General features: G+C 38.7%; 1 protein-coding gene across 2 annotated transcripts in view; it reads left to right on the forward strand.

Annotated features, from left to right (window-relative positions):
• SMIM13 (small integral membrane protein 13) overlaps positions 1-19,564 on the forward strand; it is a 33,051-nt gene extending 13,487 nt beyond the window's left edge. Inside the window, exon 3 of one of the 2 annotated variants that reach the window (XR_005065281.1) lies at positions 15,319-15,402. Coding sequence is in view for 1 of the 2 variants with exons in the window: in XM_037037880.1 (XP_036893775.1) it covers positions 15,319-15,506 (188 nt within the window). In the remaining variant the exon portion in view is untranslated. Of the gene's footprint in view, positions 1-15,318 lie in introns of both variants that reach the window. The other variant, XM_037037880.1, reaches the window with a different exon arrangement.
• The last annotated feature ends 1,533 nt before the right edge of the window (positions 19,565-21,097 follow it).

The following is a 21,097-nucleotide window of genomic DNA, read 5'->3' on the forward strand; positions in this document are numbered from 1 at the left end:
GTCTGGAGGCCAGGAAGTCTAAGATCAAGGCACCAGCGTGGTGTGTTCTGGTGAGAGAGAGCCCTTTGCCTGGGTGCTCACAGGGTGAATAGGGCCTTGTGGTTTTTCTTTGTTAAATATGATGAATTACCTTAATTTTGAATGTTAAAGCAACCCTACATTTCTTAGATAAAACCCGTTTGTTCATGATTAATTATCATCTTTATATATTGCAGAAATTGATTTACTAAATTTTAAAGGTTTTTCTATTTACATTCATGAGGAATACTTGTATTTTTTAATGCCTTTGTCTGGTTTTAAGGATCATAGAGACCTCATCAAATTTTATTTTTTGGAAGAGTTTGCATAGAATTGGTATACCACTTTTCTCTTGCTACCTAACAAATTGTCACAAACTTCGCAGCCTGAAATAACATATAGTTATTAGTTGACAGTTTCTGTGGGTCAGGAATGTGAGTATGGCTCGTCTGGGTCCTACCTCCCATACCTCCACCTCATAAATCTGCAGTCAGGGTGTTGGCCTGGCTCATGTGGTTGCTGGTGGCATTCAGTTTCTTATGACTGTAGAACTCTTGGTGACTTGCATCTTAAGCCAACAGGAGAATCTCTCTGACACCAGGAAAGGGCCTACTCTCTTTTAAAGACTTTCACTTAATTAATTGAATAGGCTCACCTAGGATAATTTCCCTTTTGAGTAACTGAGAACCAATTGGTGGAGACCTTTTACAAAATACCTTCACCTTTACCATATAACATAACCTAATAAAGGGAATAATCTTTTTACCTCTATTGGTTGGTAGCCAGTCACAGGTTCTGCTCATACTCAAGGGTATAGATCACACGAGGTTTATCAAAGCTTTGACTCATCGAGGTTATGGAGAAGTCTACTACAGTTTGTAGACTTTCTTAAATGTTTGGTAGAATTAATCTGGGCCAGGACTTCTTTTCTGGGGAAGGTTTTTTATTTGTTTGTTTTTCCACATCCAAGCACATGACATGTCCATTGATTTTATTTTTATCCTTACCTGAGGACATTTTTTATTGCTTTTAGAGCAAGAGGAAGGGACAGAGAGAGAAACATCGATGTGAGAGAGAAACATTCATTGGTTGCCTCCTGTATGCACCCCAACCAAACCCGCAACCTAGGTATGTGCCCTGACCAGGAATCGAACCTGCGACCTTTTGTGTATGGGACAATGCGCCAACATTCACCAGGGCATGTGTTCATTAATTTGAGAGAGAGAGAAAGAGACTGGGATAATAAGCCTGAGGCAGCCTTGAGTAAGTAGTATAAGAATAAACTTTGTGTTTCATGTACTCACAGCTATAAACCTACTTTTGCCCTACCCTGTATATATGTAGTATATAATTTTTCCATTCAGACTTCCTGGAATTTTTAGTATCATCCCTTTTTCAGACTTAGCACTCTCTGGTAGGTAGTCTGTTATAGAAATATTAGATATTACTGATTCTAGGTACTGTGATATGGAAATCCCCCTCTCCCACTCCTCCTCCCATCTCTCTCCCCCCAAATTATAGCTATGTAATTATTTAGTCATTTTACTTGGAGGATAGCTCCAAGTAAAACTTTTTTCAATGTAGTAAACATTATAGCAGTTCTTAGCAACACTACAATTTATCTCTTAACATTGCATCCCCCTCCCCCTATCATTACAGTAACCATTGTAAAAACCAAGCACAGTGGGTATTTGTTCTTTTTGGCTGTCCAGTAGATGAACTTTGTGTCTATATTAGGGGAATTCTCTATCTCATGATTTTTTGTGAGAAACAGTGTCATTAAACACACAAACCACGTCCACCCTCAACTTCACACACCTGACACCCAGGGACAATTCGGAAAAATAAGCATACTTTTCAAGTTTTCTTATCTCCATATTTAGGGGTAAAAATTAAGAGGTGTGGAGCCAACTGGTTTAGCTGGTGGTGGGGGGCACTGGCGAGTGTGGAGGTGGTGCCTTAACTCGATGCTGTGCACTCTGGAGTTTCTCTCACTGGCCATCATGTTCTGAATTTTGACTTTTCTATTAATTCCTTACATTGTTTGCTTGCTGCAGTGATTAAATTTTTTTCATTTGTTTTATTAAAATTGGGAGAGCGTTTGTGATCTAGCTGAATGCTCTTATTTCTCCTAAAACTTAGTGCTTTGTTTTGTTTTGTAGATTTCCTTGTTTTGTAGATTTCCACTGTAGGAGACTTCACTTTGTCTTAATCATCCCCAAAGTATATTATATTGTGGTGGGAACCCTAGTGGTGACAGCCCTTCACCATGGTTTCTTTTCAGTCAAAAAGCCTTTGTTAACCACCCTTACTTTTCTTTGTGGTTGTTTTGTGCCTTGTAGCCACTTTTGGAATCTTTGATCTTTATGAGGTTCTCATCTTTGAGCTTGACTATAATTTCCCTCATGGTAAATTCGCTTTCATAATTTCTGTTTAGCACAGTACCTTGGGCAAATGAATTATTTTAACATTTAGATTGGGTTCTCAAAACTAACTTTAGAATTAAAAGTTTCCCTTTAGTACATGTTGAAATCACTTGGCTTTATTAATTTAAGCCACTTAATGGCATTGGGCTATTTAAAGTGTATAAGTTGGCAGAGTATTTACTTACGGTTTACTTAATTGTTTCTGACTTTTTTCTACTGATTTACCTGATTATCAAAACCACATGTGTTTAGCCCTGACCAGTGTGGCTCAGTGAGTTGGGGTGTTGTCCTACAAAGTGAGAGGTCACCAGTTTGGTTCCCGGTCAGGGCACATGCCTGAATTGTGAAGCAGGTCCCCAACTGGGGGCATGTGAGAGGCAACCCAATATGGGTTTCTCTCCCCGTCTTTCTTCCTTCCTTTCCCTCTCTCTAAAAGCAAATAAATGAAATCTTTAAAAAAATATGTGTCCATTATGGAAAATTTTCTTAAGTATAAAGAAGTATTAAATATACAGTGTAGGTCTCCACAGTGATCTACAGATTCAGGTGCAATTCCTTTCAAAATGTTTGCTGCCTTTTTTTGTTGAAATTGACAACATAATTCTAAAAGTCACATGGAAATGAAAGGCACTCGAGATAGCAAAAAAAAAACATTGTTGAAAGAACAAAGTTGATGGGCTTATCCTCAATTTTAAAAGTTAATACAAAGCTACTGTAGTTAAGATGGTGTGGTACTGACAATAAGGGTAGACATACAGATAGATGGAATGGAATTTATTTTAAAAACGGACGAAGTAATTAAAGACATTTCTCCAAAGAAGACAAACAAATGGCCAATAAACACATGAAAAGATGTTCAAATCTTTAGTCATTAGGGAAATGTAAATACAAGCCACAGTGATAAACAGTTTATATCCACTGGGGTGACTATAACAAAAAAGGTGGACAATAAAATATCTTGGGGAAGATGTAGAGAAATTGGGACTTTTTTTCTTACTTTTTTTTTGCTGTTAGGAATGTAAAATGGTGCAGCTGCCCTGAAAAACAGTAGTTTCACAAACGGTTAAGCATAAAGTTACCATATGACCTGGCAGTTCTCCTCATAGATATATACCAAAAAGAAATGAAAACATGTCCATATAAAAACTTATACACAAATAGTCATTGCAGCCAAAAAAGGTGGAAATTTTGGTTTTTATAATAGCCAGCAAGTAGAGACTAGCCAGATGTTCATTAATTGGTGAATGTTTAAACAAAACGTAATTTTTCCATACAATGGAATATTATTCAGTAATAAAAAGGAATGAAACAATACATGTGACAACATGGATGAAGAACCTTGGAGATATATACGAAGTGAAAGAAGCCAGACACAAAAGACTATATATTGTGATTTCATTTACAGGCATACATAGAGATATCACAGGTTTGATTTCAGACCACTGCATTAAAGTGAGTATTGCATTAAAGCAAGTGACACGAATTTTTTCGTTTTCCAGTACATATAAAATTGTATATATACAATGTCTATATGTCTATATGTCTATGTCTATATTTTTACTATGTCTATATGTCTATAGACATATGTCTATATGTCTATGTCTATATTTTTCTATGTCTATGTCTATGTCTATATGTCTATTAGACATATGTCTATATGTCTATGTCTATATTTTTCAATTAAGGTATATAGATTGTTTTATTAGACATAATGTCTAATAAACAATCTATATACCTTTAGAAATATAAAACAATCTATATACCTTAATTGGAAAATACTTCATCGCTAAGAAATGCTGACCGTCATCTGAGGCTGCTGAGTGACAGGGTAGGGGTTACTGAAGGTTGGGGTGGCTATGGCAATGTGGTTCTTTTTTTTTTTTAAATCTTCACCCGAGGACATGTTTCAGAGAGAGAGAGAGAGAAAGAGAGACAGACACACACACACACACACACACACACACTCACACTGATTCAGAGAAACATCAATCTGCTCCTTGACCAGGGATTGACCCTGCAACCTAGGTTATGTGCCCTGACCAGGAATCTACCTACAGCCTTGCAGTGCATGGAATGACACTCCAACCAACTGAGCCATGTGGCTACAGCTGTAGCAATTTCTTAAGATTAATAAAATAAAAACAATAAAATTTGCCACATCAATTGATTCCTCTTATCATGAACAATTTCTTTATAGCATCTGATGCTGTTTGATGGCTTTAAACCCACAGCAGAACTTCTTTCAAAATGGAAGTCAGTCCTCTCAGACCTGCTGCTGCTTTATGAACTAAGTTCATGTAATATTCTGAATTCTTTGTTGTCTTTTCAACAATCATCACAGCATCTTCACCAGGAATAGATTTCGTCTCAAGAAACCACTTTCTTTGCTTATCTCTAAATCAGTTCCTCATCCATTAAAGGTTTACCCTGAGACTACAACAACTCAGTCACATCTGCAAGTTCTGCTTCTAATTCTCGTTCTCTTGCTGTTTCCACCACATCTGCAGTTACTTCCTCCACATCTGCAGTTACTTCCTCCACTGACGTTTTGGACCCCTCAAAGTCATCCATGAGGGTTGAAATCAACTTTTTCCAAACGCTTGTTAATGTGGATATTTTGTCCTCTTTCCGTGAATCGTAAATGTTCTTAATGGCATCTAGAATAGTGAATCCTTTCCAGAAGGTTTTTGATTTACTTTGCCCAGATTCATCAGAGAATCTCCATCCGTGGCAGCTATAGGCTTACAAAATCTATTTTTAAAAAAAAATTATTTATTTATCTTTAGAGGGAAGAGAAAGAGAGAAGTATCAATGTATGGTTGCCTCTTGTGAGTCCCCTGCTGGAAACTGGTCTGCAACCCAGGCATGTGCCCTGACTGGGAATCGAACCTCGATCATGTGGTTCCCAGGCCCACGCTCAATCCACTGAGCTACACCAGCCAGGGCTACAAAATCTATTTCTTAACTAACAAGATGTGAAAGTCAAAATTGCTCCTGGATCCACTGGCTGCAGAATGGATATTAATGTTAGCAGGCAAAACATTAATCTTGCAAATCTCCTTCAGAGTTCTTGGATGACCAGTGCATTGTCAATGAGCAGTAATATTTTAAAAGGAACCTTTTTTTCCTGAGAAGTAGGTCTCAACAGTGGGCTTGGAATATTTAGTAATCCATGTTTTAAACAGATGTGCTATCATTCAGACTTTGTTGTCCATTTATAGAGCACAGCAGAGTAAGATTTAGCATATTGTTAAAGACCTTAGAATTTTTGGAATGCTAAATGCACATTGGCTTCAACCTGAACTCGCCAGTTGCATTAGCCCATAACAAGAAAACCAGTCTGTCCTTTGAAGCTTTGAAGCCAGGCATTGACTTCTTTCTAGCTCTGAAAGTCCCAGATGGCATCTTTTTCCAATATAAAGCTCTTTGTCTACATTGGAAATCTGTTGTTTGGTGTAGTCACGTTCATTATTTAGCTTAGGTAGATCTGGATAACTTGCTATGGCTTCTATATCAGCACTTGCTGCTTCATGTTTTATGTTGTGGAGACAGCTTCTTTTCTTAAACCTCCTGAACCAACCTCTCCTAGATTCTGCTTTTCTTCTGCAGCTTACCTCTCTCAACCTTCATAGAATTGAGGTTAAGGCTTTGCTCTGGATTTAGGGTTTAACTTAAGAGAATGTTGTTCTGGCTTGATCTTCCATCCAAACCACTAAAACATTCTCAAGGCTGTTATGGCTTCTTATTTGTGTGTTCAGTGGGGTAGCATTTTTACTTTCCTTCAAGAACTCTTTCTTTGTATTTACAGCTTGGCTAGCTGGCACAATAGGCATAGCTTTTGGCCTGTGTTGGCGTTTGACATGTCTTCCTCACTAAGCTTAATCACTTTTAGCTTCTGATATAAAGTGAGGGCTGTGACACTGGCTGGGTTAGCTGAGTTGGTGATAGAGTGTTGTCTTGATATGCCAAGGTTGTGGGTTCAATCCCCAGTCAGAGCACGTACAAGAATCAACCAATGACTGCATAAATAAGAGAGGAACAACAAATCAATGTTTCTCTCTCCTCTTGTATTAAAATGAATAAATAAAAAATAGATGTGCTGTTCTTCCTTTCACTTGAATACTTACAGGCTATTGTAGGATTATTAATTGGCCTAATTTAAGTATTGTGTCTCAGCAAATAGGGAGGCCTGAGAAAAGGGAGGTGGGGAAACAGCTGATTGGTGGAGCAGTGAGGAACACACACACATTTATTGATTAAATTTGCCATCTTATATAGGCATAGTTCATGACTCCCCAAAACAATTACAATAGTAACATCAAAGATCACTTGATTACAGAGCACCATAATAAGTATTAGCCTAAAATATTGGGAGAATTATCAAAATATGACATGGAGACATGAAGTGAGCAAATGGTGTTAGAAAATGGTACCAATAAACTTGCTTGGTGCAGGGTTGCCACACACCTTTAATTTGTAAAAAAATGTAACATCTGCAAAGCACGATAAAGTGAAGTGTGCGTGTGTGTGGGTTGCTCACTGTAGGCAAGTCTGTGGGGATGGAAAGTACACTAGTGGCTGCCAGGAGGTGAGGGGAGGAGGAGGTAGGGAGTAACGGCTAATGGAGTTAGAAAACGGTGGTGGTTGTGCAGCCTCGTGAATGTGCTAAAACCTGCTGAATCATACACTTTAAAGGGGCATACTGTATGGTTTGGGACTGTATCTCAATTAATTTTTTAAAAAAGCTAATTAGCAACAAAGTAGATCCCACTGCCCAGGGAACAACCACAGCTGCTGTCCACTGAGCATTTACAAATGCCAGGCACCTCAGCCCTTTCCATAGCGTCTCGGTTTCTCCTCACAGTGATAGTCGTTTAAATCTGCAATCAGGACTAAGACTCCTGACTCCTTCTCCAGTGTTCTTTCCACTAACATTGTGCCTATTTTTACAAAGAATTTTGGGTGAAGAGAGAGTGTGCTAGTTTGGAATATTATTGAAGTACTTACTATTTTACAAAGTTAGGTGCCTTACCCAAGCATGTAGTTAGTTGACCAAAATATGTGTATTTGTGGTATGGTTCAGTTAGCATGAAAGCTTAAAGGAATGCAAAAACTTGAGAAATTGATGAAATTAGTCTGAAAGTCTTTTAGTACCAAAGAGTTTGTTAACCTTTAATTTTTTCAGAGACTGTAAGAAAAAAACAAGTAAAATTAGAAACTTCCTTAAACCTGGCCATTCATCCTAACCTATTATAATGCTGGAGTTAGAGAAGTCGTTTGGATTTTATTTATTTATTTATTATTGTGTCCATGTGTCCTTTATACCTATTCATGTGAGTCCCTCCCCTTTTCCCCTATGATTCTCTCCCCTCTCCTCTCTGGACCCTGTCAGCCTGTTCCGTATTTGAGTGTCATTGGTCATATTTTGCTTGCTTGTTTGTTTTGTTGTTTAGATTCCTGTTAACGGTGATATAATACGCTATTTGTCTTTCACCGCCTGGCTTATTTCGCTCAACATAATGTTCTCCAGTTCCATCCATGATGTTGCAAAGGGTAGGACTTCCTTCTTTCTTTCTGCAGCATTGAATTCCGTTGTGTAAATGTACCATAGTTTTTTGATCCAGTCATTGACCCGATGGGCATCTAGGTTGCTTCCAACTCTTGGCTATGGTGAATTGTGCTGCTATGAACATCAGGGTGCATAGGTTCTTTTGGATTGGTGTTTCAGGGTTCTTAGGATACACTCCTAATAGTGGAATTGCTGGGTCAAAAGGCACGTTCATTTTTAGTTTTCTTAGAAAGTTCCACACTGTTTTCCATAGTGGTTGTGTCAGTCTGCAATCCCACCAACAGTGAACTAAGGTCCCCTTTTCCCCGAAACCTCTCCAGCACTGTTTGTTTCTTTGTTTATCATAGCCATTCTGACTGGAGTTAAGTGGTATCTCATTGTGGTTTTAATTTGCATCTCTCTGATAGCTAGCAATATTGAGCATCTTTTCATGTGTCTCTGGATCCTCTGTATGTCCTCCTTGGAGAAATGTCTGTTCAAGTTCTTTGCCCATTTTTTAATTGGGTTGCTTGTCTTCTTTGAGTGGAGTCGAGTGAGTTCTTTTTATATTTTGGAGATTAAACCTTTGTCTGAAGTATTATTGGCAAATATGTTTTCCCAAACAGTTGCTTCTCTTTTAATCTTGATACTGTTTTCCTTAGCCATGCAGAAGCTTTTAATTTTGATGAGATCCGATTTGTTCATTCTTTCCTTTATGTCCCTTGCTCTAGGGGACATATAAGTAAAAATCTTGCTGCGTGGAATATCTGAGATTTTCCTGCCAATGTTCTCCTCTAGGGCTTTAATGGTTTCACGTTATATTTAAGTCTTTTATCCATCTTGAATTAATTTTGGTGTATGGTGTAAGTTGGTGCTCAAGTTTCATTTTTTTGCATTTAGCTGTCCAGTTCTCCCAACACCATTTGTTGAAGAGGCTATCTTGACTCCATTTTATGTTATTGTCCCCTTTGTAAATTATTAATTGACTGTAGAGATTTGGGTTTATTTCTGGGCTCTCTGTTTTATTCCATTGGTCTATGTGCCTGTTTTTATGCCAGCACCAGGCTGTTTTGATTACAGTGGCCTTGTAATACAGTTTGATTATCAGGTATTGTTATCCCTCCTACTTTGTTCTTCTTTCTCAAAATTGCGGCTGCGATTCAGGGTCTTTTATGGTTCCATATAAATTTTTGAAGTGTTTGTTCTATGTCTGTGAAATACACCATTGGTATTTTAATAGGTATTGCATTGAATCTATAAATTACTTTGGTAGTATGGCCATTTTGATGATGTTAATTCTTCCAATCCATGGGCATAGTATATGTTTCCATTTGTTTGTGTCTTCCTTGATTTCTTCAGTGTTGTATAGTTTTCTGCATATAGGTCTTTACCTCCTTGGTTAGGTTTATTCCCAGATATTTAATTTTTGTTTTTGCTATATCGAATGGGATTTTTTTCCTGATTTCTGCTTCTGCTGTTTCATTGTTGGTATACAAAAATGCCTTTGATTTCTGGATATTGATTTTGTATCCCGCTGTTTTGCCAAGTTCATTTATTAGTTCGAGCAGTGTTTTGGTAGAGGCTATATAGGCTTTTCCATGTACACTATCATGTCATTAATATGACATGACCAGCCAAAACAATGACAGTTTTGTTTCCTCCTTTCCGATTTGGATGCCTTTTATTTCCTTTTCTTGTCTGATCGCTGTGGCTAGAACTTCTAATATGATATTGAATAGAAGTGGTGATAGTGGACAACCTTGTCTTGTTCCTGATCTTAGTGGAAAAGATTTTAGTTTTTGCCCATTGAGTATGATGTTGGCTGTAGGTCTTTCATATATGGCCTTTATTATATTGAGTAATGTTCCCTCTATTCCCATTTTTCTGAGTACCTTTATGATAAATGGGTGTTGTACCTTATCAAAAGCTTTTTCCGCATCTATTAATATGATCATGTGGTTTTTGTCTTTGCTTTTGTTTATGCGATGTATTATATTTACTGATTTATGAATATTGAACCATCTTTGCATCCCTGGGATGAATCCCACTTGGTCATAGTGTATGATCTTTTTGATGTATTGTTGGATGCGATTTGCCAATATTTTATTGAGGATTTTAGTGTCTGTGTTCATCAGCGAAATTGACTTGAAGTTTTCTTTCTTTGTTGTGTCTCTATCTGGCTTTGGAATTAGGATGATGCTGGCTTCATAAAAAGAGTTGGGGAGTTTTCCTTCCTTTTGGGTTTTTTGGAATAGTCTGTGAAGAATAGGGGTTAGCTCTTCCTTAAAAGCTTTGTAGAATTCTCCTGTGAAACCATCTGGTCCAGGGCTTTTGTATGATGGGAGTTTTTTTACTACTTCTTCAATTTCATCTGCTCTTATTGGCCTGTTCAGGTTTTCTGCTTCTTTTTTATTGAGTTTTGGGAGATTATATTTTTCCAGAAATTTGTCCATTTCACCTAGGTTTTCAAATTTATTGGCATACACTTCTGTGTAGTAATTTCTTACAATCTCTTCTATTTCTGTGGTATCAGTTGTAATCTCTCTTCTTTCATTTCTGATTGTGTTTATTTGTATCCTCTCTGTTCTTTTCTTGATGAGCCTACTTAAAGGCTTGTCTATCTTTTAAAAAAACCAACTCCTAGATTCATTGATCCTTAGAATTGTGCTTTTAGTCTCTATGTCATTTAATTCTGCTCTGATCTTGCTTGTTTCCTTCCTTCTACTTGCTCTGGGCTGTCTTTGTTGTTGTTCCTAGAGTTCCTGCAGGCGTCGGGTTAGGTTGTTTGTTTGAAATGTTTCTATTTTCTTTAGGTAAGCCTGTATTGCTATGAACTTCCCTCTCAGGACTGCCATCATTGTGTCCCATAAGTTTTGGGTTGTTGTGAATTCATTTTCATTAGTTTCGAGAACTTTTTTTATTTCTTCCCTAATTTCAATCTTGAACCATTCATTGTTTAATAGCATACCATTCAGTTTCCATGCTTTTGGGTGTTTTTGGTTTTTTCCTGTGGGGTTAGTTTCCAATTTCAGTCCCTTGTGATCAGAGAAAATGCTTGGTATGATTTCTATTTTCCTGAATTTGTTGAGACTCGTTTTGTGTCCTATCATGTGGTATATCTTTGAAACTGTTCCATGTGCATGCACTTGAAAAGAATGTGGATTTAGCTTCTTTGGGATGGAGGGCTCTATATATATAAATTAGATCCATTTTTTCTAGAGTGTCGTTTAATGTTGCTATACCTTTGTTGATATTTTGTTTGGAAGATCTGTTCATTTTAGACAGTGGGGTGTTAAAATCCCCTACTATAATTGTGTTGCTCTCAGTATCTTTCTCTCAAGAAAGATATAAAGAAAAAAAAAGAAAAAAAAATCCGCTAGGATTTTCTTTATATATTTGGGTGCTCCTATGTTGGATGCATATATATTTATGATGTTAATGTCTTCTTGGTGGATTCTTCCCTTGAGTATTATGAAGTGACCTCTGGGTCTCTCTTTATGGCCCTGTTTTTGAAGTCTATTTTGTCTGATATGAGAATTGCTATAATGGCTTTTTTTTCTTATCCATTTGCTTGGAAAATGTGTTTCCATCCTTTCACTTTTAGTCTGTAATGGTCTTTTGACCTGAGGTGGGTCTCTTGTAGGCAGCATATGTGTGGATCATGCTTTCTTAACCATTCAGCTGTTCTATGTCTTTTAATTGGTGCATTTAATCCATTTACGTTTAAGTTTATTATTGAAAGGTACTTATTCATTGCCATTTGTGTACCTGTGTTCCTCTCCGTCTCTCTCTTTTCCTTCCTTTCCTTAAAGCAGCCCTTTTAGTAATTCTTGTAGAGCTGGTTTGGTGGAGGCGTTTTCTTTTAGACTTCTTTTGTCTTGGAAGCTCTTTATTTGGCCTTCTATCTTGATTGAGAGCCTTGCTGGATAAAGTACCCTTGGTTGTAGGCCTGTGTTTCTCATTACTTGGAATATTTCCTGCCATTGTTTTCTTGCTTGGAATGTTTCCATTGAGAAGTCAGTAGCCAACCTTATTGGGACCTCCTTGTATGTTACTTCCTTTTTCTCCCCTGGCTGCCTTTAGGATTCTCCCTTTGCCTTGGAGTTTTGCCATTTTAATGATGATGTGTCTTGCAGTAGGCCTCTTTGGGTTCCACCTGATTGGGACTCTCTGCGATTCCTGGATTCGTGTGAATTTCTCTCTCCTCAGCTTAGGAAAATTTTCCATTATTACTCTTTCAGGTAGGTTTTCTATCCCTTGTTCTTCTTCTTCTCCTTCTGGTATTCCTATTATTCGGATATTATTACGTTTCATATTGTCTTGTATTTCTCTTAGACTCTCCTCATTTTTTCTGATTCTCTTTTCCATTACCTGGTTCGTCTGGGAGATTCTTTCCACCCTGTCTTCGAGCTCGCTTATGTGGTCTTCCGCCTCATCAGTCCTACTATTCATACCTTCTACTGTGTTCTTCAGTTCAGAAATTGTATTCTCCATTTACTCTTGGCCTTTACTGATGTTTTCTATTTCCTTTTTCATGTTGGTATAGTTTGCGGAGTTCATTGTAGCTCCCCTGTAGTTTCTGATAGCTTGTTGTAAGCTCTTTGAATTTCCTGATAACCAGTGCTTTGAATTCAATATCTGATAGCTGACTTGCCTCTATTTCATCTAACATTCTTTCTGAGACTTCCTCCTTTTCTTTCATTTGGGGATTGTTTCTTTGTCTTCCCATTGTTTTGTGATGCTCTTCTTGTTGGCCTCAGCTTCTTAAATTGATCCGTTCTGGTTTCCTGAGTTTGTGGTGTGAACTTCTGTGGTGGGATACCTGTGAAATTCAGTGGTGCAGTCTCTTGTAGGTATCTTGGTGTTCTCTGCTTCCTCTACTTCTCTTGTTGGTTTCCAGCTGGTCAAACCTTTTCTTCTGTTCTCACTAGCTTCAACAGCCTGAGGGGCTGTTAGTGTGGCTTTTCTCATGCCTTGGTGAGCTCAAGTGGTCTCGCCAGTGCCCCCCCAAGATCCAGACTGGCGCCACTCTCCCTCGCCCTACTGAGAGCGGATTTTTCTCCCAGGCTTTCCAGCCCTGGTCTGGCGTGAGGGTGTGTGCTCCCAGCCAGGCTCTTCTGTTCACATAGGCTTGGGTGTGGACCTTTGCCTGTGGTGTGGCTGAACACACAGGGCAGCTCACAGTTCTCCCAAACCAACAGCCACAGCCTGACTCCCGGTGCTTCCCAGCCTGCACCAGCTGAGTAGGGATGAAGCTGGCGACTGGTTCTCTTCCAGGGGCCCAGCCAGCAGCCCGAGACTCCCCGAGACTGTTCACCAGCCGGTGCAGGTCCCGGGCCACAGGAATCGCCCCGGCGACTCTCAATTCCCCAAGCCGAGAGCCGGCGCAGGCCCCACGAGGCCAGGAAGGCACAGGCGACTGGTGGTTGCTCAAGCCCAGAGGCGCAGGTGACTGGTGGTTGCTCAAGGCGAGGGCCAGCGGAGGGCCGGCGCAGTCCCCGTGAGAGCCGGGAGGTGTGGGCGACTGGTGGTTGCTCAAGCCGAGGGCCGGGGCTTGACTCCCAGTGCCTCCCAGTCTAGTCGGCTGAGTAGGGATGGAGCTGGTCTGCACCCGGTTAGTAGGGATGGAGCTGGCAACCGACTCACTTCCAGAGGTCCTGCCTGCAGCCCGAGGCTCCCCGAGACTGTTCGAGAGCTGGCACAAGCCCTGGGAAGCAGGGAATGCTCAGGCAAGGGAATGCTCAGGCAACTCTCAGTTCTCCCAAGCCAGCAACCTGACTCCATGAGTTATCAGAGCTTTCTGGTTTGCTACTGAATGCTCACTCCTCTCTCTGCCACTACTGACAGACCAATCTCTTATGTTGTTTTCCAATCTGCGCCCTGCCAGATGTGGGGGGTGCCGGTGACCAGTTCTCTCCCAGAGTCGGTGTTGCCCACCCTCGGCTCTCAGAGACTGGGACGGCCGGCCAGGGCCCTGGCGAGGCCTGGCAGAGGGCCCGCCACCGCCTCTGCGCTGCTCCCTTGTACCTTGTTGATCCGTGGTCGCCTCCTCTCCTCAACCTCATTCAGTGTCCGCTACACTCTCTGGAGTCCTGCCTTCTTATATGCTGGGTCCCCGTTGGGTATCTGCTGTGCTCCTCCGCAGATCAGCCAGGTCCTTCTCCGGTGCGTGGAGGGAAGCGAAATCCTTTGTCCTACTCCGCTGCCATCTTCCTCCTCTGGATTTTATTTTTATAAAATGCCAGTTATCAGATTATGCTGTGGCCTATTGTTTTTCTATGAAATTAGAGCATTTGGAGAAAGCATGCTATTGTGAAAAAATTAGTTACAATGGTTGATTTTATTTAATTTATGCTCTTAACATTAGAGCAACCAGTTCAGGTTTTGGCCAGTGTGCTCTTTTATTGTTTTTTCTTATTAACAGGCTTCTAAAATTTTGTAAACTTCTGCAAAAACAAGCAAAGTTTGATTAGTAATTTTTTTAAGGACAGTTATTTAAACTTTTTGATAATGTTGACATGAAAATACTGTATTTTTAAAATCTTGAACTTAAGGTGCCAGTGCTCTGGGTTTATTCTTTCATCATATAATTAAAGAAAATATATGACTTTTCTGTGAGAATTTGTTTTTTCTAGGAACTTATGAGTAGCTTGATCCGAATGAGAAGTTTTCATCATAGAGCAGTTGATCTTGCCATTTAATGTCTTTTGTGTTCTTAGTGAAGAAAACTTGCTTTTAGTAAATATTAGTATTGAAATATGAATTTCCAAGTAATTAGTAAAGGGATTCTTTCTTCTCAAGAAAAATGCTCTAAAAATTTTGATTTTATCCCTGATCCGTGTGGTTGGTCATTGTCCTGCAACGTGAAAGATGGCTGGTTCGATTTCTGGTCAAGGCACGTGCCTAGGTGGTGGGTTCAGTCACTGGTTGGGATGTATACAAGAAGCAACCCATCAGTGTTTCTCTCCTTCTTTCTCCCTCCCTTTCCCTTTAAAACATTGATTTTAATATATATAATAAGTAATTTTACTTAGGTATCATAAACTCATTGTAATTTTAATGTAGAAACCAAGCTTAGATTCTAAATTCTGTAAAGGCAGAAACTTTTTCCATGCCTTTATGAATCTAGAGTTTATCCTTATGCCTTGTTCACAGTCCATAGTAAATGCTTAGTAAGTATTTTTATGTAAATATATATGCTTGAAATCACATATGTATTTATATTATACATATTGCATTGTAATATACTTCCAGAAGTTAACTGGAATATTGTCAACTGATAACTGTGTGTAATAATTATTCTTAAATGTTTTTGTCTTTGTTTAGGTTGGTATTTTGTATGGCACCTTTTTTTATCGAAATTCAAGTTTCTGCGGGAACTGGTGGGAGACACGGGATCCCAGGAAGGAGATCACGAGCCTTCCGGGTCTGAAGCAGAAGAGGATGCTTCGTCGTCTCCACACAGAATCAGATCTGCTCGCCAAAGGAGGGCACCTGCTGATGAAGGCCGCTGACCCCAACTGCCATCCTGTGTCAGTGAAAGGTGAAGGGTGATCTGGAGCCTCTGTCTTTAGTGACTTGGGTTTGCAATTGCTAAAATATTGAAGAACATTTGTTCTTGGATTTCAAGTCCAATTGAGAAAAAAAAAGATTTACAAGTAAGCCATATGAAAATAAAGGGAATTGAAACCAAACCAGACTGTTACAAAGTTCATCTTAGAGATGATCTTTTGCTTTACTAACTTTTACTTATATACAGTGGCTCTTGGGTTTATTTTTCTTTTTGTACTTGTGTGAATCTATTAAACATTGCAGGCTTGACAACTGCATTTTATTAGTTCTATAATGTACTTTGTCCCCCACACACATTGGAATTGGGACACAACTCCCAGTTATCTAAGCTTGTGCCTGTGTGGACTTACAGCTTGTCATAGTGTCATCACTGTGTTGTTGATATCAAATGTGTCAGATTTAATTGGCATTTTAAAATGTCTTCTAAAAGATTACACTTTGATTCAGCACTGAAATGAAAAATTATTGTGTATGCAGAAAAGCAAGGAAACAGAGCAATGAAGCAAATATCTGTTGCTGAAGGAATGACTGCAATTCCATATTTTATTGTAAAGCAGCATCAAAATGTTCTTTGCGGGCCCTAAGACGGGGAGATACTCACAAGTAGATGAAGCTGCACTACATTTTGTCACTGAGGCACATGCAAAAGAATTGCCTGTCACACGCTGAGTGAAGCAGTTGAAGTTGGGAGAAATTGCCAAGACCCTTGGAGTAGATGAAACACAATTCAAAGCAATGAGTGCCATCAATTCATGTGTTGAGCAGGACTGTTGTTAAGGTGTCAGACACTGTTTCGTCCCAAGGTTCCTTCTGACATGATGCAGTGATAGAACACTCTTTCGAGAAATGGTGTATCACCAGTGCTCTTGACACCAAGGGTTAGGTTGTGGGGAAGAATGCAGGTATTGATGACTGATTCACGAAGGGATTCGGCAGAGCTGGGCCTCGGAATAGGAAGTTAGAATTATAACTTAACCAGTCGATTTCATAACACTTTATGTATACACAAGACTGACGTGATAAAAATCTGTTTAACTCGAAAAGCTCTGTTTCAATAAATATAAACATTCTATATACATGATATGAAAGCATTAAGTCATAGTTTAACTGCCTGTGTTTTTTCTTAGTGATACATATGGTATCTCAGATTGATTAAAAAGTAGTTTATAAATTTATTTTTTCCTAGAATAGCAATTATTGCTAACTTAATTCTGACTCTCATAATGTTGTTAAAATAGTTACTCTTTATGAGAGACTTTTTTTTGGCAGCCTACTTAAGACTTTAGTAACTTAGGAATCTAAGAACTTTCTTCTATGTTAGGCAAAGTAGGATTAGTTAACCCCTTTTGTATGGGAGGACTTCATACTCAAGGCACGTGTTGTGGAAAAAATACTTCCTCACAAACAGCAATTCAGCGACAAGATCTCAGGGAAACTGGGTGTTGAGAAGAATAGAGAGTGGGTGAAAATGCCTGCTTCACTGTCAAATGACTCTTGCCAGGTTCCCCTGTTTGTCTTCACTGAACTTTGGACCGAGTGTTTACTGGAGAAGAGATATAGATTAAAGAACCTTCCTGTTTAGTGTTCCCTGCTTTGTACAAGAGTGAATTGCAAAGCCAGCTTATTTTGTTCATTCAAGTTCTTTTTATGTTTTTAAACTTTGCTTCTAAAGAACTAGTCATCACAGAGAATCACCTTTACTATGGTGTGTAATTGTGTCTGGTACCTCAAACTTCATGGTGATAGTTTTGTTTGTTACTAATTAACAGTTCACTTGCTCTGTCCCAAGTGGTACTTCTGATGCACACCTCTACTGTAGTTGTAGCCCTTTGCGTATACAAAAAGGGACTTTACAGAGCATAACTTCACTTTTCAATATTTGCTACAGGAAGACCCCCAGCAGCTGAGAGCGGGGCATAATCTTTCTGTCTTCATTTCCTTATTGGATGCAATTTTCTATTTTTGTGTGACTTGTAGGGATTAAAAAAACAATGACAGAAATTCCAAGCTTTAATTTTAGTGCTTCCTACTAGCTAAATATCACATTAAAATGATCATTATTTAGGGGGGAAAAAACCTAAAAAGCTTCTTGGTACTGGTAGGATTAAGTTAGATCTTTCATTGTCTAGTATTTTGAACTGTGGATTCTGCTTTATAATGGATATCTTAGGTTTAGGTAACAATAGTCACTGACAAACTTTGGTAGCTGGAGAGCTCTCCCAGCTACCAAATACTGACATATTGTATCAGTATTAAAGAATGAAGGGTGATGTAACCCCCCAAAAACCTGTAAGCGCCATCCACAAATTAAATTAATCCATGTAAAGGTGCGTGTGTTCATATTATTTATTATTATTTATTCCTCAAGGATGTCTTTTTTAAATGGAATTTTAAGAAATGTTCTGCTTTACTTATTTGGGAAACATACTCATTACTATGCTTGGGAAGCATATCAATGGATCATACCTTACCATGTTTTAACTCAGGAGAGTTAAAAGAAATCACTGATGCCAATATGAAAATTCTATAAACTAATTCCTTTGTTTAAAACTTTTTTCTTACTCTGTACTCCTTCCAAGATGCTCACCCTGGTACATATTTAAAAGGCAAGAGAAACAGTTTCTAACACAGAATTATTTGTGTGATACAGTGTTTCTGTGTCTTTTGTTTTTGTTTTCTGTTTTAGAGCTTTTGTAACTGAACTTAACATCATTAAGGGCATTTTCAGTTTCTCAGTAGAAGATGGACTTGTCTGTGGATGATTTAAAACTTTAGAAGGCTCTGAGCATTAAAAACAAGTAGGAGTCATGTCCAAATGCTCATTAACAGTGATGTTCAAGTGTGCCATTTTTGAGGAGTGATTCTAAAATTGAGGACTGGTATGTTGTTTCATTTCCTTCCTGACTCTCCATTCTAAAGTCTTTCTCTTTGCTTCTGAAACTCTTGTGAAATTTGCTGTTATCAAATGTGTTGGCAGCATTACTCTGATTTAAATGCCAAAAAAAACCCAAAACAAAACAACACTAAATACTTGTGTAGTGCTGTTATATGAGGTTTTTAATATTTACATCAAGTTAAAAATAGAATTCATCCAGTGGATTTTATAGTATTGTTTTCATGGTGGAAACATAAGTATGCTATTTGGTGAATAGCCAGTTCACAGGTGTGCTGACCCATTTCTTTAGATGTTATTAGGTGGAATTATAGCTTCAAACTGTTATTTTGTTGCAAGTTAGGAAAATATTAAATAATGGTTTCAAAAATATGGCATTTTAAATAAAAATGTGTTAAGTGATTTGAAAGTAGTGCTTTTTTACTTTTAAGAGCAACATTTTTTGAAATTATTTTAAGTCAACAATACAGTATTTTTTGAAGTCAGTTTTTTCTGAAAAGTTCTGTTTTAATGTAATGTGTAACCAATGTAACTTTAGATTTTAACTGATAAAATTTTATATTTGAAGTTGACTTTAATAAGCCATGAATAGTACTCAAAGATTACAGACTCAAGCAGCTAATGGAATAGTGTTTTGTTACCGTGTCTAGAATTAAAGCACCTTGTATTATCTGCATCTAAAGTATCATAGCTTTTAACTTAAAGCGTAAAGAGTAACATTTTAATAGAAGTTACATTTTCCATTTGTTAATGTGTGCTGCCTGTTTTATGACCAATGTTTAGCATGACCCTCCAAGTTAGTTCTGTGCATAACCACTCACCAAATACTGCTGCTGTGGTTTCTAAAGGAAACATCCTGTGCTGTGCTGTGGTGCATTGTCATCTGGCTGCTCAATAAATAGGTTTATAAGGAATTAAAATTGTGTATGTTAATGGTATCTTTGTATAATAAGATGTAACATTAGAGATGAGGAATGTGTGTAAGTGATCATTCATTGTTTTTGTTTTAAAACTGGTCAATACTATATCTAAACTTTCTGTGGTTTGTTTATATGATGTTTTAACTTTTACTTTAAGCTGCATAGAATAAATTAACATGAAAACAAATGAGGCTGTGTATATTTCATTCATAGAATATAATTGTGAAGGGAGGGATCGGAAAGCAGCCATTTTCCCCAACAGTCCATCTTTCACCTCATTTTTTTCTTTTCTTTTTTAAAAATTATTGTTCAAGTACAGTTTTCTGCCTTTTTTCAAACTCCAAAAGTCTCTAGGAATGAAAGACAAGACAGCAATCGTATTCTGAGTGCCATGAAAGTAATTGATTAAGAACCTGAAGGACATACGGTATTAGAACTAAATTACATTTACCATGTTTGGCCTTTTTGTTTCTTTTTACACTTTGTCCAGTATTTTGATATTCTGTATAATAGATCATGTCTTCTATTTTGGTTAGCATTAACCACTGGGAGGACTGTATGAGAACAGCGGCCAAAGCCGAGAAAAAAGGTTGAGGAATGCCTTTGACGAGTGTGAGACAGGAAGGCACTAGTTGCAGTGGCCGGGGGCCAACTTCTGCTTTTTCTCCCTCAGTGCTCAAGCTGCCAAGAACGTAGGGTGGGAATCAGTGGATTGTGCCAGCATCGGGTTTGTGAGGTGGGAGTGTCCCGATCAGGGCAAAGTCACTAGAGGTTGCACTGGGATTTGGGCTGGATTGTAAGAGAAGTCTGATCATTAAGACACTGATAAATTGGATGAATGGGAAGGGGTAGAGATTAAGATAAAAATGAGTGCGATGACTGTGTATAATGGACAGAAGGAAGTTTGGAGTGGAGTCTGGGGTTTTAGAGGTGAAACAGTTCTGAGCAGTAACTAGCCATAGAGCAGGGAAATCAGAACTGTGACTCGTTCTAGGGTATTATGTGGGTTGTCAGCATGGCCTCTGATACAAGCTAGAGTTGGAGAAAATGACCATGACCTGGGGACCAGGTCAGGGACTTGGAAGACTGATCTCAAGGCCTGGGTTATCAAGTGTGACCCTTCAGGGAAGAGTTTCCTGAAAATGAAAGAAATGTTCTTGGGGAGCCCTGAGAATATTTTCTCTTAAACCTGCCCACCCAACCCCCACCTCCACAGCTCTATAGGCCAGTGTATGATTGTTAGGTAAAAAGTACTTCAATTATAAAAATGATATTTATGGAGAACTTTGTTGGGGGTGGGTGGGCAGAGAAAACAGAAGAACAGCAAGAGCTGTAAGAATTTTAAAGGAATAAGTAGGAGTCTTCCTGGCAGAGAATGAGAAGAGAATTCCAGACAGAAGAAAGAGCATATGCAAAGTCAGAGTCATGGGAAGGTGACTGGTCTGGAGAACTAGTTGGTTGGTTATTGGATAGCAGGTTATTCCTGGAATAGTGGTTATGGGGAGCAGTGATTTGAGGCTGGAAAAGTAGAGAAGATCTAGGTCACAAAAGCCATGCAATAGCAAAGGCTCTGAGGTGCATACCATTTGTGATGGAGAGCACTGAAATATTTAAAACTGAGTGAGAACATTGATTCACTTGTGTACCATACTGAGTGGTTATCCTTGCAGGCACCTGGACCAGTTGTAGATGGCTTAGCAAGGTCGTGCTAACTGCAGCC

This window comes from Sturnira hondurensis, unplaced genomic scaffold, assembly GCF_014824575.4.
Source record: "Sturnira hondurensis isolate 20B ecotype Veracruz unplaced genomic scaffold, ASM1482457v3 Scaffold0023817, whole genome shotgun sequence".
In the NCBI taxonomy this organism is placed as follows: domain Eukaryota; kingdom Metazoa; phylum Chordata; class Mammalia; order Chiroptera; family Phyllostomidae; genus Sturnira; species Sturnira hondurensis.